Source organism: Panulirus ornatus, chromosome 26 (assembly GCF_036320965.1).
Source record: "Panulirus ornatus isolate Po-2019 chromosome 26, ASM3632096v1, whole genome shotgun sequence".
Lineage (NCBI taxonomy): Eukaryota > Metazoa > Arthropoda > Malacostraca > Decapoda > Palinuridae > Panulirus > Panulirus ornatus.
Window position 1 is genome coordinate 9,568,165 of NC_092249.1, and position 26,494 is coordinate 9,594,658.

A 26,494-nucleotide genomic window follows, 5' to 3' on the forward strand; every position below is an offset into this window, starting at 1 on the left:
TACGCCTGGATGGAACTGCCATCAAATTAGATGTATATCTCTGAAATTTCCGTCAATTTGTTTTGTTCAAAGTAAAATATCTGGGCAGTGCTTCCCATTGCAATAAACAGGAAATATTGGAAGCCGCCTTGTGCGGTGTAGGCAGGGGTTGAAAGCATATATACATATATATATATATATATATATATATATATATATATATATATATATATATATATATATATATATATATATATATATATATATATATATGTTTATATATATATATATATATATATATATATATATATATATATATATATATATACATATATATATATATATGTGTATATATATATACATTCTTCAAAGCAAACAACTGATCCACATATCCTCTACCACTTCTGAAACCACACTGCTCTTCCCCAATCTGATACTTTGTACATGCCTTCACCCTCTCAATCAATACCCTCCCATATAATTTACCAGGAAAGAAGAATGTATGTGAGAAATACTTAGAAAAGCAAATGGATTTGTATGTAGCATTTATGGATCTGGAGAAGGCATATGATAGAGTTGATAGAGATGCTCTGTAGAAGGTATTAAGAATGTGTGGGAGGCAAGTTGTTAGAAGCAGTGAAAAGTTTTTATCGAGGATGTAAGGCATGTGTACGTGTAGGAAGAGAGGAAAGTGATTGGTTCTCAGTGAATGTAGGTTTGCGGCAGGGGTGTGTGATGTCTCCATGGTTGTTTAATTTGTTTATGGATGGGGTTGCTAGGGAGGTGAATGCAAGAGTTTTGGAAAGAGGGGCAAGTATGAAGTCTGTTGGGGATGAGAGAGCTTGGGAAGTGAGTCAGTTGTTGTTCGCTGATGATACAGCGCTGGTGGCGGATTCATGTGAGAAACTGCAGAAGCTGGTGACTGAGTTTGGTAAAGTGTGTGAAATAAGAAAGTTAAGAGTAAATGTGAATAAGAGCAAGGTAATTAGGTACAGTAGGGTTGAGGGTCAAGTCAACTGGGAGGTAAGTTTGAATGGAGAAAAACTGGAGGAAGTAAAGTGTTTTAGATATCTGGGAGTGGATCTGGCAGCGGATGGAACCATGGAAGCGGAAGTGGTTCATAGGGTGGGGGAGGGGGCGAAAATCATGGGAGCCTTGAAGAATGTGTGGAAGTCGAGAACATTATCTCGGAAAGCAAAAATGGGTATGTTTGAAGGAATAGTGGTTCCAACAATGTTGTATGGTTGCGAAGCGTGGGCTATGGATAGAGTTGTGCGCAGGAGGATAGATGTGCTGGAAATGAGATGTTTGAGGACAATGTGTGGTGTGAGGTGGTTTGATTGAGTAAGTAACGTAAGGGTAAGAGAGATGTGTGGAAATAAAAAGAGCGTGGTTGAGAGAGCAGAAGAGGGTGTTTTGAAATGGTTTGGGCACATGGAGAGAATGAGTGAGGAAAGATTGACCAAGAGGATATATGTGTCGGAGGGGAGGGAACGAGGAGAAGTGGGAGACCAAATTGGAGGTTGAAAGATGGAGTGAAAAAGATTTTGTGTGATCGGGGCCTGAACATGCAGGAGGGTGAAAGGAGGGCAAGGGATAGAGTGAATTGGATCGATGTGGTGTACCGGGGTTGACGTGCTATCAGTGGATTGAATCAGGACATGCGAAGCGTCTGGGATAAACCATGGAAAGCTGTGTAGGTATGTATATTTGCGTGTGTGGACGTATGTATACACATGTGTATGGGGGTGGGTTGGGCCATTTCTTTCGTCTGTTTCCTTGCGCTACCTCGCAAACGCGGGAGACAGCGACAAAGCAAAAGAAAAAAAAAAAAAAATATATATATATATATAAAAATATATATATATATATAAAAAATATATATAAATATATATATATATATATATATATATATATATATATATATATATATATATATATATATATATATATATATATATATATATATATATATATATATATATATATATATTTCTTTCTTTCAAACTATTCGCCATTTCCCGCGTTAGCGAGGTAGCGTTAAGAACAGAGGACTGGGCCTTGGAGGGAATATCCTCACCTGGCCCCCTTCTCTGTTCCTTGTTTTGGAAAATTAAAAAAAAAACGAGAGGGGAAGATTTCCAGCCCTCCGCTCCCTCCCCTTTTAGTTGCCTTTTACGACACGCAGGGAATACGTGGGAAGTATTCTTTCTCCCCTATCCCCAGGGATAATATATATATACATGTATATATATATATATATATATATATATATATATATATATATATATATATATATATATATATATATATATATATATATATATATATATATATATGTGAAGCGTCTGGGGTAAACCATGGAAAGCTGTGTAGGTATGTATATTTTGCGTGTGTGGACGTATGTATATACATGTGTATGGGAGTGGGTTGGGCCATTTCTTTCGTCTGTTTCCTTGCGCTACCTCGCAAACGCGGGAGACAGCGACAAAGCAAAAAAAAAAAAGATATATATATATATATATATATATATATATATATATATATATATATATATATATATATATATATATATATATATATATTATCCCTGGGGATAGCGGATTAAGAACACTTCCCACGTATTCCCTGCGTGTCGTAGAAGGCGACTAAAAGGGGATGGAGCGGGGGGCTGGAAATCCTCCCCTCTCGGTTTTTTTTTTCTTTTTCTTTTTTAAAGAAGGAACAGAGGGAGCCAGGTGAGGATATTCCAAAAAATGCCCAGTCCTCTGTTCTTAACGCTACCTCGCTAACGCGGGAAATGGCGAATAGTTTAAAAGAAAGAAATATATATATATATATATATATATATATATATATATATATATATATATATATATATATATATATATATATATATATATACACACACACACAGACATATACATATATACAAATGTACATAATTCAAACTGTCTGCCCTTATTCATTCCCCCCGCCACCCCGCCACACATGAAAGGAAAACCTCCTCCCCCCGCATGTGCGCAAGGTAGCGGTAGGTAAAGACAAATAAAGGCCACATTCGTTCACACCCAGTCTCTAGCTGTCATGTAATAATGCACTGAAACCACAGCTCATTTTCCACATCCAGGCCCCACAGAACTTTCCATGGTTCAACCCAGACGCTTCACATGCCCTGTTCAATCCATTGACAGCACGTCGACCTCGGTATACCACATCGTTCCAATTCACTCTATTCCTTGCACGTCTTTCACCCTCCTGCATGTTCAGGCCCCAATCATTCAAAATCTTTTTCACTCCATCTTTCCACCTCCAATTTGGTCTCCCACTTCTCCTCGTTCCCAAACCTCTGACACATATATCCTCTTGGTCAATCTTTCCCCACTCATTCTCTCCATGTGACCAAACCATTTCAAAACACCCTCCTCTGCTCTCTCAACCACACTCTTTTTATTACAACATATCTCTCTTACCCTATTATTACTTACACGATCAAACCCCCTCAACCACATATTGTCCTCAAACATCTCATTTCCAGCACAACTCTATCCATAGCCCACGCCTCGCAACCGTATAACATTATTGAAATCACTATTCCTTCAAACATACCCATTTTTGCTTTCCGAGGTAATGTTCTCGACTCCCAAAAAGTCTTCAACGCTCCCAAAAATTTCACTCCCACCCCCCAGCCAATGATTCACTTCCGCATCCATGGTTCCATCCGCTGCCAAATCCACTCCCAGATATCTAAAACACTTCACTTCCTCCAGTTTTTCTCCATTCAAACGCACCTCCCAATTGACTTGACCCTCAACCCTGCTGTACCCAACAACCTTGCTCTTATTCACATTTACTCTCAGCTTTCTTCTTTCACACACTTTACCAAACTCAGTCACCAGCTTCTGCACTTTCTCACATGAATCAGCCATCAGTGCTGTATCATCAGCGAACAACAACTGACTCACTTCTCAAGCTCTCTCATCCACAACAGACTTCATACTTGCCCCTCTTTCCAAAACTCTTGCATTCACCTCCCTAACAACACCATCCATAAACAAATTAAACAACCATGGAGACATCACACACCCCTGCAGCAAACCTACATTCACTGAAAACGAATCACTTTCCTCTTTTCCTACACGTACACATGGCTTACATCCTCGATAAAAACTTTTCACTGCTTCTAACAACTTGCCTCCCACACCATATATTCTTAATACCTTCAACAGAGCATCTCTATCAACTCCATCATATGCCTTCTCTAGATAGATAAATTCTACATGCAAATCCATTTAAATTTCTAAGTATTTCTCACATACATTCTTCAAAGCAAACACCTGATCCACACATCCTCTACCACTTCTGAAACCACACTGCTTTTCCCGAATCTGATGCTCTGTACACGCCTTCACCCTCTCAACCAATACCCTTCCATATAATTTGCCAGGAATACTCAACAAACTTATACCTCTGTAATTTGAGCACTCACTTTTCTACCCTTTGCCTTTGTACAATGGCACTATGCAAGCATTCCTCCAGTTTTCAGGCAGCTCACCATGAGTCATACATACATTAAATAACCTTACCAACCAGTCAAAAATACAGTCACCCCCTTTTTTGATAAATTCCACTACAATACCATCCAAACCCGGTGCTTTGCCGGCTTTCATCTTCCGCAGAGCTTTTACTACCGCTTCTCTGTTTACCAAATCATTTTCCCTAACCCTTTCACTTTGTACACCACCTCGACCAAAACACTCTATATCGCCGCTCTATCATCAAACACATTCAACAAACCTTCAAAATACCTCCTCTATCTCCTCACATCACCACTACTTGTTATCACCTCCCCATTAGCCGCGTTCACTGAAGTTCCCATTTGTTCCCTTGTCTTACGCACTTTATTTACCTCCGTCCAAAACATCTTTTTTTTTCTCCCTAAAATTTAATGATATTCTCTCACCCCAACTCTCATTTGCCCTCTTTTTCACCTCTTGCACCTTTCTCTTGACCTCCTACCTCTTTCTTTTATACATCTCCCACTCATTTGCATTATTTCCCTGCAAAAATAATCCAAATGCCTCTCTCTTCTCTTTCAAAATTAATCTTACTTCTTCATCCCACCACTCACTACCCTTTCTAACCTGCCCACCTCCCACGCTTCTCATGCCACAAGCATCCCTTGCGCAAGCCATCACTGCTTCCCTAAATACATCCCATTCCTACCCCACTCCCCTTTTTTCTCACCTTTTTTCATTCTCTACTCAGTCTCTCCTGGTACTTCCTCTTACAAGTCTCCTTCCCAAGCTCACTTACTCTCACCACTGTTTTCACCCCAACGTTTTCTCTTCTTTTCTGAAAACCTCTACAAATCCACACTTTTGCTTCCACTAGATAATGATCAGACACCCCTCCAGTTGCACCTCTCAGCACATTAACATCCAAAAGTGTGTCTTTCGCGCGCCTATCAATTAACACGTAATCCAATAACGCTCTCCGGCCATCTCTCTTACTTGCATACGTATGCTTATGTACATCTCTCTTTTTAAACCAGGTATTCCCAATCACCACTCCTTTTTCTGCACATAAATCTACAAGCTCTTCACCATTTCCATTTACAACATTAAACACCCCATGTACAACAATTATTCCCTCAACTGCCACGTTACTCACCTTTGCATTCAAATCACCCATGACTATAACCCGGTCTCGTACATCAAAACTACTAACACACTCACTCAGCTGCTCCCAAAACACTTGCCGATCATGATCTTTCTTCTCATGCCCAGGTGCATATGCACTATCCTCTTTCAGTTTTACCCATATCAATCTCGAGTATACTTTTTTACACTCTATCACATACTCCCACCACTCCTGTTTCAGGAGTAGTGCTACTCCTTTCCTTGCTCTTGTCCTCTCAGTAACCCCGTGACTTTATTCCCAAGACATTCCCAAACCACTCTTCCCCTTTACCCTTGAGCTTCGTTTCACTCAGAGCCAAAACATCCAGGTTCCTTTCCTCAAACATACTACTTATCTCTCCGTTTTTCTCATCTCTCTCTCTCTCTCTCTCTCTCTCTCTCTCTCTCTCTCTCTCTCTCTCTATATATATATATATATATATATATATATATATATATATATATATATATATATATATATATTTATATATACATATTTTATTTTTTTTTCATACTATTCGCCATTTCCCGCGATAGCGAGGTAGGTATATATATATATATATATATATATATATATATATATATATATATATATATATATATACCTATGAGTCCACGGGGAAAATGAAACACGAAAAGTTCCCAAGTGCACTTTCGTGTAATAATCACATCATCAGGGGAGACACAAGAGAGGAATATAACAGTCAGTTGATATACCTCGAAGAGACGAAGCTAGGACGCCATTTGGTAAACATAAACTTATCATAAACTTATCATTTTCCAAATCTGATGAACAATAAAGTTATCCAATTTGCATAAACTATCACTAATATCAACATTATAATTCTTTGTTCATTTGATAATAGAATTTTCAATGATATTTCTCGTGGTAATAGAGATAGAGTTAATAACTGACATGGCATTACTCCAGTCAATACAATGATCATATTTTTTAACGTGATTATACGAGGCATTTGATTCCTGTCCCGTTCTTCTACTATATTCATGTTGCTTAAGTCTAACAGACAGATGTGTGCGTGGGCAAGGATTCGAGGGCTGATTACTGGAGAGGTTGATCGAAACACATTCACCTAGAAGGAAAACTTTCAAGAAGATGAAATTATAGAAAAGGGCAAATGGACATCTAGAATAGGTAGTGTACCTGTGAAAGGTTTTTCTTTTTTCTATCTCGTTCATAGGATCGGAAAATATGGTCCAGGCTTTATACGAGAATTTCCGAACCCGTTGAAGCTATTTCTGAAAGTGGTTGTGCCGGGTTCAGTACCTGCAGGTTCAATAAATCGTTCTTGTGTACGAAGTGGTTCATACTCATTAGAATGATGGTGAAATTTAAGAAACACCGGAATGATCTTCATATTGGAAGAACTCTGGAGTTGTGTTGAAGGTAAAGGAACAATGGTATTATGCTGAACTAGAAACAACACAGGATTATTGTTGGAATTAAAGAAAAACTGGAATAACGTTGAAATTAAAGAACATTGGAATTGTGTTGAACTAAGAAAAACACTGGAATAGTATCAAAACTGAAGAAATACCGTGATAATGTAGAAACTGAAGAACTCTTGGCGGAAAAGAATGCTAAACTGAAGAAAATCCTGGAATAAACGATAGTAAAATAGATATATCGAGAATTACATTTGATAAAGGAAAAGGAAAAAATTAAAATAAAAAATAACCTCAAAAATTGTGAAAAATAAGAAAACGTAAAGTTTTACCTCATCTAACGTGTTTGATTAAATGGTATATATTTCACGGTGGGTTTGCTACCGTGGTGAGGGAGGTCAGCTGAATTACCAGTCAGACGGGGGCTGGAGCGTCCGGTGCATCGCAGGTGGGAGTCGAATGTTTGAAAAACATTTCCACGAAAAGAGAATGAGTTCGCAACAGGGCTTAAGATATATTCCTGGGTTAGAGTCCTGTTGGGTGGAGGAGAGAGAGAGAGAGAGAGAGAGAGAGAGAGAGAGAGAGAGAGAGAGAGAGAGAGAGAGAGAGAGAGAGAGAGAGAGAGAGAGAGAGAGAGAGAGAGAGATCCATTTCTCGAGATGAAAAGAAATTGTAACTTTGATTGCACTATCGCTCACTCTCTTGAGGTCTTGTAGTAGCTATGCATCACTTCCATGTCTCTCCAGACCCGACATTAATGTTGGCCCAGAGGCCTGGAAACTTATTATTGAAATGAGATGCCCAGACGCCACTCTTCCGTGCACGTTCTGATAATTTATACATGGGGGAAAAACGTACGAAATGTGGTGATGGCGTATGTCTAATTTAAGAGTAATTTATGTATTTGTAGCTGACGTGATCTTTTGTTAACTGAATACAATAATGTTGGATTTTACTGTTAGAAATGACTGTAGCTTTGGCCGTCATAATCTAATATCTCATTCATGTATACAAACGAGAATGTTTAATACATCTAATGATATGTTTGATACCAAATTGGTTACATAAATGTAGAAGCTGAAATCATAATAGCTTTCAATAGATTTTCAATAGGATGTACGTACGTCATTCACCCTCTGTAGACTGGGAATAAGTTAATAATGACAGCGACTTATTCCTTACGTATCTGCATATAGTAGATTAAGTACCTGTAGAATATGTACAATCAACAAAAAGTATCTTGACATTTTGGTTTTAGACAGTATGACACAACGGACGAAGGTTTTGGCAAATACTCTAGGACCTTGCCTGGCATCGGTAGCTCTGCTTTCCTTATATATGTCTTTCTCTGTGTATGTTAAAACAAATTATTCAGTGAAAAGTATACTGTTATTAAACTCATGTGTGAAGATCTTTATTTGTTGGGTGTACGTTTTGCGAGATGCATATCAACAGAGGAGGTTGGTGTGTGTGTGTGTGTGTGTGTGTGTTTGTGTTGTTGGGGTTTGAGGGGGGAGGATGGGAGAGAGAGTTCAACTCCAGTGGGGTAACAAATGGCAGTGACGTTCAGTAATTATGTAGTGGTCGGAGGATGTGTGTTCCCGAAGACCAGCTGTGACCTTCGGCGGACGAGACCCACTCACGCTCCATCAGTTGAAGGTCAACCTTGTCCTCATTGCGATGCCATTGCATTTCCCGTGTACTGGAGGAGAGACGTAACGAGATGAAATGTTTTATTACGGTCCAGAAGTAAGGAGAATAGAGAGAGATGGTTTGAGATAGAAAAAGTAAGGAGAATAAAGAGAGATGGTTTGAGATAGAAAAAGTAAGGAGAATAAAGAGAGATGGTTTGAGATAGAAAATAAAAAAGAGACAAGCCTGAGGACGAAGGATGTGGTGCAATTTGGAAAATATAGAAAAAAAAAGATGTTATGTTGAGCAGGAGTGAGATCAGGCGAGGCGAGTAAAGAGAACATGACGTGGGGACAGAAGAGAAGCTGATGTGGTGAGAAAGGTGAAGATGGCGCTATATGGTAAGGACACAATAGCAAAGGTACAGATGTCTGGATTACTGATATGTTTTGGCAGGTTATTTGCTGTAGTTGACCTAACAACAGGTTAGTTTGTAAGGGATACACACACAAACACACACACACACACACACACACACACACACACACACACACACACACACACATACACAGTTTTACTCTTCTCATACTGATAAAAACTAGACGTTCTTTCCACTCTGTGTTCCTTCATATATATGTTTTTTCCTTTTTCGTCTCTTTCGTAAGGATCGCAGTTATTCTTTCATTCCTGTACTGTCCCTTAAAGAATTTTTATTCTCTCTTTTCCCATTTTCTCTCGATTACATTCATCGTTTGTAAATCTGTAAAGAGGTCGTAGATCATGCCACGTTCTGTGATAAAACTATTGGAAGACAGATGCAAGGGGACTGTGGCACTCCATTTTGAGTATCTGTATTTCCAGTTTATCTAAGATATTCGTGGGGTAAAGAGAGACGTTCTTGCTGTCATAAGCAGATTCAGTCGAGTGTTAAATATGGATAAAGCAGATCCAGGCTCCTTTATAAAACGATTCACGCACGGCCCTGTCCGGGTTCGAATCCTAGACACGACCCACAGCCAATCAAGTTGCTCATCCTAAACTGTAAACTTGTTCTAAAAAATACGTATATAGGCACTTTTATAAGACTTTGTCGGTGAATGGATTGAACTGAATAGTGGAACTGTGAATATGGACAGTGATTAGAACTTCAAAAAGTTGTAGTGACAGTCGAAAATATTCTCTCTCTCTCTCTCTCTCTCTCTCTCTCTCTCTCTCTCTCTCTCTCTCTCTCTCTCTTGAGCGTAGGTCACTGTCGCTAACCAAACTTTGACAGGAAAGAACAGAAGAAGCAGTGGAGTAGAGAAGAGAGAACAGAAAAAACAGCTTTACGTTTGTGTACTGTGTATGTGTGTGTGTATGAGAGAGAGAGAGAGAGAGAGAGAGAGAGAGAGAGAGAGAGAGAGAGAGAGAGAGAGAGAGAGAGAGACTGGGCGGCTTCACAGTGAAGCCAGAGCTATTGAACAAACGAGACTCGTCACAAGAACTGTTTAACAACTAGAACACGGCTCAATGAGGGAGAGAACAGTGTGTAAAAAGCAGAACAGAGAAAAACGAAGGCAAGAACTGGAAAAGTTCATTTCGCTTTAGTGAACAGCAGAAGAAACTCTAACATTGCTCTCTTAAGACCTACATTTCTCGCTTCATGAAGGCCGTAGGTGAAACGACACCTCCTCCCTCTCTAGCAGACTCGTTCTGTTGTTCTTCGCCTTGAACATCCAAGTGATAACCTGGTATACCTGATCTGGATTTCTTTTTTTTTTTTTTGATATCTAAATATCGAATTGAAGACTCTGATGTGTAACTGGCAACTATAGCGACTCGTTATCATGTTTTGTCGGTGGAAAAACAATTAGACAGACGAAGAAAGAACGCTGTAGTTTTGAAGTATAGGGAACTTTCAGTATATTGTATCCCAGATACGATAGGTGATGAAGGAGGAAATATTTATTCGACTGGGAAGATTTATATAGAGAAAGAAAACGATGGCAACTCATTCCGCCGGCAGAGGTAGACTTCTCGCGCCATCAGAGCCTCAGTGTGCCATCGACCATCGTAGTGGGAAGATTGCTCCAGCTCGTGGGCCGCCCGTACCGCTCTGATTCTCGGCCACTCGCTGTGTTACGCTTAGAAAAGTGTGAATTTTAACATCTATTCACAAAGAGTGTTTTATTTTGGCAGTTACATATGCAAGAAAAAAGTGAGATAATGCAATGAAGAAGCCCATAGAGAGAGAGAGAGTAATAGTTATGTGCAGTGAACGAAATAGATGTCGAAACGTGTAATTACGTGATAAGAATCGGCTTTCGTGAAGCCGATTTCGGGCCGATTTATAACTACAGGAAGCTTTCGTGCACGGCGGCGCACGAATGAGCATGATATGTGCGCCGTAAAAAAAAGGATTCCACATCCTACAATGTTGAGAATATGTTGTACATGTCATCACAGTTGTGTTTCCTTCCTTTGGACCCGTTGCAAGTTTTGGTCAACTTTTTTCTTATCTTTCCTGTTGCCAATGGACAAGTCTGTTATTGGCCTTGATCATGCATGCAATTTCGCCAGGTGAAATTACACATACACACACACACACACACACACACACACACACTCATACACATAACACGCACATTATATATATGTATATATATATATATATATATATATATATATATATATATATATATATATATATATATATATGTGTATATGTAATGTATGTATATGTATAAGCTGTGTGTGTGTGTGTGTGTGTGTGTGTGTGTGTGTGTGTGTGTGTGTTTGCATTAGTAACTAAGCAGCATAATAGAATATTGGTGTAATATTCTGATATTCGCCTAGAAATATAGTTTACGATCCATCTCTAGCATCCTTGAGCGACAGAGCAGTTCCTTGAGTACATTTACATGTATTTGTAAATACTTGTAAATCATATAAATTACAGATCAAGATTTATAAAAGAGTATGATATATATATATATATATATATATATATATATATATATATATATATATATATATATATATATATATATATATATATATCCTTTGTAAAGATGAGATTGAATGGTGTACATAACTGTACAAATAGAAGGGAGTATTAGCCCCCGTTTTACTAACTTTTAACTTTGGGTCTGGAATTATTTAACTTTATTTTTACTAAAGAAGTATTTGCATGTTAGTATTTATGGAAGTACACGTGACAGAGCATGCTCTAGTTTTCGTGGCTAGAACTTTGCCTGAAGTTTAGCAAGAACAACATTTTGGTAGGAAAGAATATCAATTTCGTAAGCGCATTCTGTTGAGAAGATGAAATTCCTTGAATTCTTAATATTCCTTTTAAAAGTAGTTAAGGGAAATACAATGAGTTGGTTAAGAAAAAAAAAAAAAAAGCGCGTGAAGATAATGTACTCATATAACATTTTCCTGCTTAGAGAATTGTGGAAGCAAAGAATTATAGATTTAGAATTAAAGATAGAAAAAGAAATATAGGCTCCTCTACAAAGGTTTTAAGTCGAACTTCTCTGCGTAGAGACCTAGCCAACAAAACTGTTTATGTAAACGTAGAAATAGTTAAACAAATACAGTCTGTCTTTTTTATGCTACTGATAGAACAATATTTTAGAAACATCTTTGAATGCCCCATTAGAAATTATGAGCTTTTCATTTTGACAGAAGCCCAGATGATGCAGTGATCTTAGATTGTTAGAAAACGGAAATATTGTTTGAAAAATAAGTTCCTCTCGACTTGTGTTTTTCTTCTTTATTGAAGTAATATATTGCTGACTAGCTATACGAGTAGACAGGATAATTTGTCACAAATAGTTAAGAATAATCGCTGTGCACTTTGGAATTTTATATAGAAATCAAGCATAAAGATTACCGACGGATGAAAAAGAAAGAAATGCAGTATGTGATGAAAGGAGAAATGAATACAGCCATCGTGAAAGATAGAGCGACCAGCGTATTATTCTAAGACTGTACGAAGGTTGTGAAATGTAAAGACGGAGTTTGTTTTGCATTCACAGACAAGATCCAAAGCTCTCGAAAAAAGGTCTTGTACAGAAATATGTTACGAGCCAGCAATTTGTTTCAGTCTCGTCTTGAAATCTGACAGATTTGTGTTGAAACCTGAATCTTAATAGAACGTAGTGTGTCTCCTTAACAAATATGACTGAAATATACACACACACACACACACACACACACACACACATATATATATATATATATATATATATATATATATATATATATATATATATATATATATATATATATATGTATATATATATATATATATATATATATATATATATATATATATATATATATATATATATATATATATCGAAACAGTGTGAAGTATTGAGATATACTTGTGTAAACCACTGCAGACATTCTGCACACATTCATTTCAGGGAAACATGGAGTCTGTGTTAAACTGACCATGGAGATGCTGTTTATCCATTTGCTTTGGAAGTTACGATCGGTGTTTATTACCCAAGTGGTCTGTAATGAACCCACAACACACACACACACACACACACACACACACACACACATACACACATAGGTATATACACACGAGTATACTCACACATATTTATCCAGGGAAAGGAGAATGAGCGAAAACAGACACGTAGAATGCTCACATTCTGGTCGCTTGATACACGACAGATAATTTTAAAACACATCTTAATCATGATAAGTTAAAGAACCCAAAGGTATTTGATCTAGCTCTCCAAGACACTTGTGTCAAGTAGGCAGAGAGCGTCAAGTAGTAATTATAAGTGGGGAACCGTGATGAATGTAAGTTGAGAGAATGAAGAAGAAGAAGAAGAAGAAGAAGAAGAAGAAGAAGAAGAAGAAGAAGAAGAAGAAGAAGAAGAGGAAAGAGAGTAAAGGAATGAATTTGGTTAGTTTTCACAAACGTCAAATCGACGAAAGAGAGAAGACTCGCAAGATGTTTCCAAAATGCAGGTCTGGCGCGTAGTTCTCACCGCAGGGAAGTCTAAATTTACGGGAAACGAGTCGTTTGAGTTTTGCGGAAGTGTTATAATAGATGAAGAGATAGATTGCCATCAGCCCACGACGTGTGGGCGAGGCAGGAAAGAAAAAGAACTGAGTCAGAGTGAAACTTGACAGTCACTGAAGCGGAAGAGGGAGAGAGAGAGAGAGAGAGAGAGAGAGAGAGAGAGAGAGAGAGAGAGAGAGAGAGAGAGAGAGAGAGAGAGAGCTGGAGGAGAAGGAGACTGATTGGTGAAAAAGATAACGAGGATGTCGGGATTGGAAGTGATTGGTTGGCTGTTGTGGGGGCTCAGAACCTAAAAGATTAGGTAAAATATCGTTATTATGTGGACGATTGGTAAGAAATCAAGGAAGTTAGTGATGAGATGATTAAACATCAGTAGACTTCCGACGAGAGGAAGATTCATTTGAAGGAAATACCAGGACAGCATGGCAGTATCTTTCCTTTAGACATTGATGATAAAGGCACACACCCACACACACACACACCCACACACACACACACACACACACACACACACATATATATATATATATATATATATATATATATATATATATATATATATATATATATATATATTTATATATATTAAAGAAGAGAGGGCTGAAAATTGATTAGATTTAGATAAAACTCTGAAAACTCTACAAAAGGGATTTAGAACAAGAAAGATGTTAGAATGAGAAATATTGAAAAAAGAAAACTAAAGGAATGTAATTTTGGTGTCGTTTAGAAATCTCAGAGAGATGCGTATGATATGAAGAACGTGAATTCCTTTAGGGTAATTTAGCATAACGGAGCAACAGTATTGTCTTTCCAGTGTGAAGGGGGCTTTGCTTTGATAGTTAATGAAGAGGGTATTGTAATCCATCTTGTGCAGATAATAGTGTAGACAGATGATGTATAGTAAGGGTTCACAGTTCTGAGTTGATTGGTTCAATACAGAGGAGAGTTGCGTGAACAGACGGATTTTGGGAGGAGTTCATCTCCTCGGATATTAAGTACGAAGGATCATTCGCTGAAGCTAAGTGGGAGAGCAGATTCACGAGTAGACATATGTAGAGAAAGTAGACAGTGTTAAGGATGTGTCCTTTGTGTCGGTTCTGAGAAGTGAAGTATACATATGTGTGATTGCACTTGTGTCTTACAGAGAGAGAGAGAGAGAGAGAGAGAGAGAGAGAGAGAGAGAGAGAGAGAGAGAGAGAGTTTGCGCTCGTGTTACCCCATATCTTAACCTTGGGCATAGGTACTATACATTTACTCCTATGTGCACACACACACACACACACACACACACACACACACACACACACACACACACACACACACACACACACACCACACACACACACCAGCCTCTGACAGGTACCCGTTTATTGACCAGTCGTGATGTCCAAATGCCGCGTCCAGGATTCGAACCCGGGTGGGTCCGTGCGTGAATCATAGTCAGCGACGCTTACCACTACACCACGGAAGCTCACGTGTGTTGAAATGGGGTACTTGATTATGTAAAGGTACAGCAAAGACTACTGAAAGATGCATGTTGCCCTGATGAAGCCAATGGACCAAATAGAGTAGGGCTTTGCTCAGGTATTGAACTGGGATTCGAACCCTGTAACTGATTTTAGGAACCACATTGAACCTGAGTATCCACATACAGTAGAAATGGCATGAAAGTAGATTGGCCAAGAGAATATTTCCTGGTGAAGACGTACGTTGTCAAAGGTATTAAGAGATCATTGGATTTGTAAGTTTCATATTCAAATGATTCCAATCGCGAGACGTTAGTTCCCTTGGACGAATCAGCTAAGTGTGTCAGGTAGAAAAGGTAAGGAGCACTTTTAGTATAACTGTGAAAGTCCACGTTTTCTTTCTAACACACAGATCTGGATTGAAGATGTCTGTGAGTGGTTTCAGAAGCTTTATGTACCTAAACTACCCCCATGAGAACTGAGGATGCAGTTTACAGTGATAAGATACATGACAAGTTCAGTCTCGATGGAACCGAATGATAGTGATTATAGCCTCGAAAAGTCCCAGTAATTGTAATTACAACTTCGAAAAGACCCAGTGGTAGTAATTATAGCTTTGAAAGGACCCAGTGGTAATAATTACAGACTCGAAGAGACCCAAAGACAATAATTGCACACTCGAAAAGACCAAATGGTAGTAATTGCAGCTTCAAAAGGGCCCAATAGTATCAATTATAGCCTCGGTTAGACCGAAGAATAATAATCAGAGCCTTGAAAAGACCCAGTGATAGTAATTACTCTCCCGATAAGACCTATTGCTTGAGATTTCAGCCTCGAAATGACTAGTAATAGATACGGGCTCGAAAAAACCTACTAGTAGTGATTTTAGTTGAAGACAAAAAAATACAGTGGTCTGTTGCCGTGTGTACTTTGTTTGTACAGTCACGTCTTCTACCTCTCCCTCTCTCTCACTTAGTGAGAATAATCGAGTGAGAGAAATGAGGAGACACAGCATCAATGATGAAATAAGGGAGACAATGAGAATTACTGGGAGAGTGTGTTGGCAATACTTGTGCCTGAGAGATTGTCTTTAAAAGGCACAGAGTTCGCACTGCTCGGAGGAGACTTCGGTTCGGAATGCAAATGCTTCCGTCTCCAGTTGAGGATGGAAATGATTCCAATGAGCTCAAATGAGTTATTGAATAATGTAACTGTGAGTAGTATGAAATGAATACTTACTAATTGTTATATAAATATATATATATATATATATATATATATATATATATATATATATATGTATATATATATATATATATATATATATATATATATATATATGGTAAAGTGTGTGAAAGAAGAAAGTTAAGAGTAAATGTGAATAAGAGCAAGGTTATTAGGTACTGTAGGGTTGAGGGTCAAGTCAATTGGTAGGTAAGTTTGAATGGAGAAAAACTGGAGGAAGTAAAGTGTTTTAGATATCTGGGAGTGGATCTGGCAGCGGATGGAACCATGGAAGCGGAAGTGGATCATAGGGTGGGGGAGGGGGCGAAAATCCTGGGAACCTTGAAGAATGTGTGGAAGTCGAGAACATTATCTCGGAAAGCAAAAATTGGTATGTTTGAAGGAATAGTGGTTCCAACAATGTTGTATGGTTGCGAGGCGTGGGCTATGGATAGAGTTGTGCGCAGGAGGATGGATGTGCTGGAAATGAGATGTTTGAGGACAATGTGTGGTGTGAGGTGGTTTGATCGAGTAAGTAACGTAAGGGTAAGAGAGATGTGTGGAAATAAAAAGTGCGTGGTTGAGAGAACAGAAGAGGGTGTTTTGAAATGGTTTGGGCACATGGAGAGAATGAGTGAGGAAAGATTGACCAAGAGGATATATGTGTCGGAGGTGGAGGGAACTAGGAGAAGTGGGAGACCAAATTGGAGGTTGAAAGATGGAGTGAAAAAGATTTTGTGTGATCGGGGCCTGAACATGCAGGAGGGTGAAAGGAGGGCAAGGAATAGAGTGAATTGGATCGATGTGGTATACCGCGGTTGACGTGCTGTCAGTGGATTGAATCAGGGTATGTGAAGCGTCTGGGGTAAACCATGGAAAGCTGTGTAGGTATGTATATTTGCGTGTGTGGACGTATGTATATACATGTGTATGGGGGTGGGTTGGGCCATTTCTTTCGTCTGTTTCCTTGCGCTACCTCACAAACGCGGGAGACAGCGACAAAGCAAAAAAAAAAAAAATATATATATATATATATATATATATATATATATATATATATATATATATATATATATTTATAGATAGATAGATAGATAGATAGATAGATAGATAGATAGAATACCAGAAAGAATTATGCACGACAACAATTGACCTCGTAAAATGTAGGTCAACCTAAACGATGGTTCAAGGCCGCCACCAGAAGTCAAGATTGAACGCTGCCGTCGAAACTTAGTTATGCTGAGCAGTTTAGAAGTATGACGAGAGTCAAGGTGACATCCGGATTCCTCCCTGCTTCCTTTGTAACTTTCGACTGGTTTTGAGACCTAAATTTCATCACGCTTCCCTTGTCTCAAAGTCACTGGAGTCGACGCTTTCATATCCGAGTCTCAGTGGCTTAAATAAGAGAAGGTCTGGACTTGTGGGAAGGACCCGGTCCATGCGAACGATGAAGACTCTACAATTCGAGTTCAGGTCGCTAGTGACACCGGCAACGGAGATGAGCAAACTGTCAAGAGGTTTGTTCAGACAGAATACAGGCTGAAGGTCGAGGAGCTGTGCTGTAGACAGTGGTATCAATGGACAATGGCTTGATCTGGTCCAACACTTCCCAATGTGTGGTAGTTTCCACTGAGGATGACAACTTGGCTTTCACCAGTTCCACAGTGAAGCTTCGTGACCTCAGTGAGTTGATCTGCTACACCAGTTCCAGAGAGGCGGGACAGGGAGACGAGCAACTCCCCTCTTGCCTGAGAGGTCGGGAAGCAGTTATCTCTCACAGTGGACACACCAGAGAGACATCAAACTGGAACTGTTCCTTTCCTTCAGGTTCTTCGGGTATCTCGCCCGTGTTGCCGGCTGGTGGAGCGATCGATGTTCAAGTTGACGAACGTTGTGATTGAGGTCGAGATGATGATGTAAGCTGCGCTGTGAGGGTTAACTTTGGGCTTCATCCCAGTCTTGAGTAAGGGTGTTCTAACAGGGATCTCTTGGGTATTGAAGCCGAGGTCGATAGGGTGCCAAAGGCTCCATCTTCCTCCTTTTAAGTAGCATTACATTCATCATCGCATTCAGCGTTGTATCTGGTTCTGCGTTCACCTTGTCGTAAAATGTTTGTATCTCCCATCATGATGATGCCTTAAGTCGCTTTTTTTTTCTCCCGGCAGATGTAACCTTTGATAATAATGTAAGCCAAAACATCAGACTTTCCTCTCCTCCTGCACCAGTAGGAGAGCCAAGGTCTCGAGGAACTTCATCTCGTTCACAAGATCTGCATAGCCAAGTTCCAAGAGGTCTCCGAGCTCGTTCAAGAATTCCTCCTCCTCATAGCCAACTAGAGCGACCGAACGCTCGGCGGCGGCCTTGTTTGACATATTGATTTTACTGAGCTTCTCCAAATTTGACGTTTCCACAGGCTTTGTGATCACGTATTTCTTCAGGCGAGGTCGGCAATTGCTGCGCGCTGTCCTGGAAAGTCATGAGCTCTCGGGTCGCCAGCCAGAGCCGTGATGAATGGTCATCTTCATGAATTAATGGTGATGAAAGAAGCACGGACATAACTTGCCGTTGGGAGGGCAATTTGTTCTTGGGCAAATTTATTGCTACTGGGGCCATTAACCAGATCCTTGGTTGCACTTCATGTTAGCATTTTCTTTATTTTTAACATTCAGTTTGTAGATACACCGCCAGTCATCTAGTCTGCAGAGACGCTTGTTTGTCCATGGAATGCAAAGCACAAAGGAATACTAAGAAACACTAAGGGATGCGAGCAAGCAATAGACCATCGGGTACAACCAAGACTTTTGTGACAACAGAAGAGATCAGAAACAAAAGAGGAATACCTGGAAATGTTATATGTACAGAAGCGAGAATACAGTCAGTCATGGACTTGAAACCAAATATATGTCAAGTCTCTAGTTCTTTTAAAGCTTATTTATGGTGTTTTCCTTAGTCAGATCATTAAGACACCAAGCGAATAGGGAAGAGTGCGTATCAAGCGATGCTTTCTGTATGTGCTTACAGGACGTCCTCTTCTTTGCTCCTCATAGACTACAGAAGTCAAAGACAGGTTCACCAAACGTTGCTTGTCATCACAGCTACCGTGTTTGTATGTGTATATTGTTCGATTTGATGACTCTCAGCTGCTGAGGATTATCAAATCGCAATCCATATCATATGTCAAACATACGAATGCTTACAAGAAGTTTTGACTGCTTAATTGCTTGGTTCTTTAGGCTTTAAGCTTATCGATTGGCCGGATCATTAAGGCCGTCAGCGTTAAGCTGTAGTCACTAGTCCTATGAATACTTTCCTCATATCTCAGAGTTATTTCTGAGACCATATAATCTCTCACTACTTATATGGCTTATTCGATGCGACTTGTATGTATGGATGTGAAGGTTCGCCAGGTCCATACCTGGCATAGGCCCATGACAATGATAGCCCTTTCTCAGGTGTGCCATTACTGGCAGAGGTCAAGGATGTATTTGTGAGTGCATAGGCTTATTTTCTTGTGTGTGTGTGTGTGTGTGTGTGTGTGTGTGTGTGTAATTCCTCTAGCTTAACCAATCCTCACCTTAGCCAGTCCTCAGCATAGTTAACCCAATGTATAGCCAGCCATCAGCTCAGGAAAATCCCAGTTTAGCGAGCTTAACGAAGTCTCAGCTGAGCCAGCTTAGCTACTCCTCAGCCCAACCAGACCTCAGTTTAAGCAGCCCTCAGCTTAGTCAGTCTTCAGCCTAACCAACTCCCAGCTTAACCATCCTTTAGCTTAGTCAGTCTTCACCCTAGGTAACTTCCAGCTTTACCATCCTTCCGCTTATCGACTCGTTTACTCAAGTGTTGAGGAAGGGGATCAATGAGACAACATTCGTTAAACTGTGAACGTTAATGGGATGTTTGATAATTATATCCCCTTGGATGGTGAATATACATTGTGTAAATGTTTGTCGAACGTGTTACAGTGAAGAGAATCGATAGGAAGACGTATAGAGAACACCATTATCACATATAAGTAGAAACGGCACGAACTTTGTTTGTATAACTTTCATCATACAGCAGTGACTACATGTATCAAGGGAGGTTTACGAGATGCTTGGATAACAGGAGGATGATTTTGATTTCCAGTTGAGGAAAAAAAAATCCCTTGATAAAGAGAGTCAGTTGGTCGTCTGTGTTTGGTAACAAAGAGGATTGAATAACTTGCATTCAGTTTGCTTATCTGATCGCAACTTGGTAGAAGCGAAAGCTAAAACGACAATGCACGACTGTTATTAGGAATTATCGAAATGTTTATTTAAGTGACAGAAAGGAAAGGAAGAATGTCAATGACTAATCAGACAATTTGTGTATTTACAAAAGTAAGGGAAGACTGCCTTCCAACCAGGGCCTATAGAGAATAAGGTCGAGGTTTAAAGTTATCAGGGAGGGATTCCAGACCTAAGGCATAAGATATTTGGAAGTATTCCAGAGGTTTTGGGGAGAGATTCCAGACTTAAGCCATAAGGCATTAGAAAAATATTCCAGAAGTTATCAGGGAGGAATTTCAGACACGCCTTAAGTTATTAGGAAACATTCCAGAGGTTATCAGGGATGGATTCCAGACCTGAGCCAAAGATATTAGAAAGTATTCTAGAAGTTATCAGGGAGGGATTCCAGACCTAGGCCATAAGATACTAGGAAAACATTCCAGAAGTTAACAGGGAGGGATTTCAGACCTAAAGCTTGAGACTTTTGGAAGAGATTCCAGAGGTTAAAGCTTTATGACATTATGAAAAGATTCCAGACCTAAGCTCTTTAGATATAATGGAGAGATTCCAGCCTTAGGGCATTATGAAGAGATTCCAGACCTAAACTTTTAAGACATTATGGAGATATTCCAAACCTAAGCTCTTAAAGACTTTATGAAGAGACTCCAGACCTATAGCCTTAAGGCATTATGGAGAGACTCCAAACTTAAGATTATGGAGAGATTCCAGACACAAGCTCGTAAGATGTTATAGAAAGATTCTAGACCTAAATCCTTAAGTCTTTATGGAGAGATTCCAGACCTAAAGCGCAAGGCATTATAGAAAGATTCCAGATCCAAGCTCTTAAGAATTTATGGAGAGATTCTATACCTAAACCTTTCAGACATTATGGAGAGATTTCAGACCTAATGTCTTGAGACATTATGGAGAGTTTTCAGACCAGTTTCTTGAAACTTTACAGAGGATTCCATATCTAAAGCCTTGAGACATTATGGAGAGATTTCAAACCTAATATCTTCTGTCATTATGGAGAGATTAAACGCCTAAACTCTTAAGGCATTATGGAGAAATTCCAAACCCAAACCTTTGAGACATGAAGGAGACATTCCAGATCTAAGCTCGCGAGACATTATGGAGAGATTCCAGAGCTAAACTCTTATGACGTTATGGAGATATGCCATGCCTAAAGCTTGAGAATTCAGGGAGCGATTCCAGACCTAAAGCTTAAGATTTAAGGAAGAAATTTCATACCTAAATCTTTAAGACATCATGAAGGCATTAAGGAATACAACTCTCAGATATATAATTCAGGAGGGAAGACCTTTTGGATATTATGACAGATCCAACAGTGACGTCTGAGAACCACAATAAACTATAAAAGTATATCTGGATTATTCATCGGTGAGACGAATCCGTCAAGGAATTTGCGAAAGACAAAATAAAACAGGGGAGACATTTTAGAAATACACTGATGCTTCGGAGTATCAGAGAGAAAGCAGTTTGCCCTCGAGTGCGGAGGCTTCAAGACCATCCAGGAATAATGCCTTGGAGGTACGAGAGGGATTCAGTGGAGAGATTTTGGCTATCTTAGGGAGATAAATGCTCACCTGAGAGATAGCAGAAGTATCAGAGGACCAAGATTAAGATACTAAAGCATCAGAAATTTCTACTGGTGATATAGTGAGACTCCGAAGCAACTCTTTGGAGTTTTAAAGACTTGAACCTAATGATGCTACCCTTGAGCACGACCATACGATCCTGAGCACGACCGTATTACCCTTGAGCACGTCTGTGCGACCCTTGAGCATAACTGTGAGGCTCTTGAGCACAATGGCATGGTCCTTAGATATGTTCGGGGCCCTTGAACTCGATGGCATAGTTCTTGGATATGTTCGAGGTCTTGCTTTTTAACTTGACCCTATAGGGCGAGGCTAAAGACTCAGGCCATCATACCCAAGGGTCGTAAAGTCGTCCTTGAGGGTCGATCTGTTGTGCCATCGTCCTCAGGTTGGCTGGGTGGTTATTTCAGCTTTAGGCCCATCGACTAGTAGGATTTTTTAGGGCCGTCAGCGTCAAAGGTATAACCATCAGTCAAAAAAAAGAAAAAATTGGATCTTCAAATGTTCAAGATATATCGATGGTCTAACACGCTTTCACGTCATACACGGTCTTTGTTTTGCTCATAACGTTAATAGAGGAATAAGGAAATAGTGACAAAACACTGGGTCATCAGTAAATAGTTTCATGAAGAGTTAGTTAACAGGAGAGATTCTTATAAGAATATAAATATCTCCAATGTCAACAAAACCTATTTGCAAAATGTACAAGGCAATATATATATAAAGCAAAAATGGGTATGTTTGAAGGAATAGTGGTTCCAACAATGTTGTATGGTTGCGAGGCGTGGGCTATGGATAGAGTTGTGCGCAGGAGGGTGGATGTGCTGGAAATGAGATGTTTGAGGACAATGTGTGGTGTGAGGTGGTTCGATCGAGTAAGTAATGTAAGTGTAAGAGAGATGTGTAGAAATAAAAATAGCGTGGTTGAGAGAGCAGAAGAGGGTGTTTTGAAATGGTTTGGGCACATGGAGAGAATGAGTGAGGAAAGATTGACCAAGAGGATATATATGTCGGAGGTGGAGGGAACGAGGAGAAGTGGGAGACCAGATTGGAGGTGGAAAGATGGAGTGAAAAAGATTTTTTGTGATCGGGGCCTGAACATGCAGGAGGGTGAAAGGCGGGCAAGGAATAGAGTGAATTGGATCGATGTGGTATACCGGGGTTGACGTGCTGTCGTTGGATTGAATCAGGGCATGTGAAGCGTCTGGGGTAAACCATGGAAAGTTGTGTGGGGCCTGGATGTGGAAAAAGAGCTGTGGTTTCGGGCATTATTGCGTGACAGCTGGAGACTGAGTGTGAACGAATGGGGCCTTTGTTGTCTTTTCCTAGTGCTACCTCGCACACATGAGGGGGGAGGGGGATGGTATTCCATGTGTGGCGAGGTGGCGATGGGAATGAATAGGGGCAGACAGTGTGAATTGTGTGCATGGGTATATATGTATGTGTCTGTGTGTGTATATATATGTGTACATTGAGATGTATAGGTATGTATATTTGCGTGTGTGGGCGTGTGTGTGTGTACATTGTGTATGGGGGTGGGTTGGGCCATTTCTTTCGTCTGTTTCCTTGCGCTACCTCGCAAACGCGGGAGACAGCGACAAAGCAAAATAGATATAAATATATATATATATATATATATATATATATATATATATATATATATATATATATATATATATATATATATATATATATATGAAGAACAAGATCTGTGATGAGATTAGAAACAACACTGAGAATATTTCTAAATGATAATAATCATAATAATAATAAAAATGATGATGATAATAACAATAATAATAAAATGATTAATTAGAAATGATAACGATAAAGAAAATAGAAAAGTAGAAGTATTAATCCCTAAATCTTTTTCACAAAAGATGCCCTCCGGTTCTTACCTGAGCGTGTGGCACCCTGGTCAATTCTGCAGAGCTGGCAACTATTAATCTTTCGCCTTTTTGAAACATCGATGAGCCATCATACGCATGAATGGAAGCCCTTTGAATTTCTCGCCCAGAGTAAAATCCTTTTCTTTGAATTTCTCTGGCAAGGAGGACGGTAATAATTGTGCTAGTTTTATTTTTTTGTTATACGTTGGCCACATCATATGTATATAGAATTCTTATGCTAAAAAGATTTTTTATTTTTTTTTATATAAGGGAGTGTCTTCGAGATATTGCGAGTGTTTACATTACGTGATAAAAAGAAAAAAGGCGAAGTTTGCTTTCGGATGTGTTGCGCGGCCGCGGGCTATTAACTAACTGGAGCAAGACAGATCGATTGTCCGCAGAGAGGGTCTCTCTCTCTCTCTCTCTCTCTCTCTCTCTCTCTCTCTCTCTCTCTCTCTCTCTCTCTCTCTCTCTCTCTCTCCTGTCACTCCTCTTGCCATCTCTCTTCTCTTTTTCACTTTTTCCTCAGTGTCTTTATCTGTGTTGATGTGTGTGTGTGTGTGTGTGTGTGTGTGTGTGTGTGTGTGTGTTTGTGTGTGTGGTGTGTGTGTGTGTGTGTGTGTATGTGTGTGTCTGTGTCTGTGTGTTTGTACGTGTGTGTCTGTGTCTGCACTAGTGCGAGCGCAGAGCCGGCTTAGTGCGGCGTCCGGCCAACAGATGGCAGGACCGTCTTGTGCCAGACCTGTACCTGTGTAGTTTTCTTTTGACACCATCATTCCTCATGCTTATCTTACGTCTGTTGATTGTCGTGTTGATGATATAGAAGTCAACCATAGCTATCATGGTAGGTTTTGACAGTTCATGTAGTAAGATATATATGTAGGTGTAAAAGATCAATGACATATATGTATAAAGAGGCAAAAAGGGATCAGATGCTATTGGGTTTAGAAATGGCATTCGGGAGCTCAGTTACTGCACCACGTTCGTGATCTTAAGATATTATCTGAAAAGTTGTAACACTAGGGAGACCAGGAACGATATATTTAATGCCTCAAGGCCGCAGTAGCCAAGCAATTTCATATCACAGACCTTGGTAGGAAAAGAAAACACCAATTTCTCTTTTAAACTGAAGGTTGACAATTGCCGTGTTATCTGAAGTTCCGTCAGGCAAAGTCGTTCAAACGTATCATTACGAGGTAGAGTTTCTCGCCATCTTATTTAACCTATTTTATGGTTAATGACACGGAATTGTTTAGCATTATCTGGCTGAATAAGTAAATGAAACCCACACACACACACACACACACACACACACACACACACACATACATACATTGATGAAGAGACTTCACAGACATTTCAGTTGAACATATCCCAGTTCTAACCGATGGTTATTCCCTTGCAGATAAACTAAGTGATTCCTCCGACATGTTTTGTGACGGGAAAGAATTAGATTTGAATCCTGTACACTAATGTCTATCATTAGATAACGCACAGACACGCTAGAAAATCCATGAAGTGATTTGAGCTTTTTTTTTAAGTGATGTGTATAATATTTTTCACTGAAAGCAAAACAAATGGAAGTGAAATTGAACTATGAAACTGTGAGTAGAGAATAAGATTCCATAAAATTCCTGTATATGAAAGAATGCTCCTTCTTTTCCACATCAAGAGCTGGATCATCAAGAAACACAACAGGAGGGAAGGATAAACAGGTTCGACCCCCAAGAAAGATGTACACAGCTCGGCTTGCCACCTTCTGCGTCTTCTACCTCGTCCTCACTGCTCCCAGAGTCAGAGGTAAGGTACAAAGCTGACCTCGTTCAGTGATCCGTGTTTCACCTCTGTGCTCGACGGTTCGACCCTCTGAGCACAACTGTTCGACCCCCCTTGTGCACAATGGTTCGACTCTTGAGCACAACGGTTGGACTCCCCATGAACACAATGGTTCGACCCTCTGAGCACAACGGTCGTGACTTGAGCACAACGGTTTAGCTCCTGTGCACAACGGGAGTGACTTGGGCACTACGGTTCGACCCCTGTGCAAGATGGTTCATTCCGTGAGCATGACGGGGCCAACCCGTGTGAACGACGGTTCGACCCCTGTGCAAGATGGTTCATTCCTTGAGCATGACGGGGCCAACCCGTGTGAACGTGTGTATGACTGGCCGACCGACCTTTGAGCCAGATTGTCATTTCCAAAGTGTCATTCCGTCGGGATCAAGAGTTGTATTGTCTCTCATGAGGTCGGATATTTGTTGGTAGCTTATAAGCTAAGGGAGTGCAGGACTTAAGTAAGCAATGGTTGAGATAAGCAAAAC

The 26,494-nt window shown here is 39.8% G+C and overlaps 1 protein-coding gene across 1 annotated transcript in view; it reads left to right on the top strand.

Annotated features, from left to right (window-relative positions):
• The first annotated feature begins 10,740 nt into the window (after positions 1-10,740).
• Positions 10,741-26,494, top strand: part of LOC139757447 (hemicentin-1-like) — a 334,144-nt gene continuing 318,390 nt past the window's right edge. The window contains exons 1-2 of the mRNA XM_071677971.1: positions 10,741-10,828; positions 25,579-25,973. Of these exons, the coding sequence (XP_071534072.1) occupies positions 25,814-25,973 (160 nt within the window). The 5' untranslated portion in view covers positions 10,741-10,828; positions 25,579-25,813. The remainder of the gene's footprint in view (positions 10,829-25,578; positions 25,974-26,494) is intronic.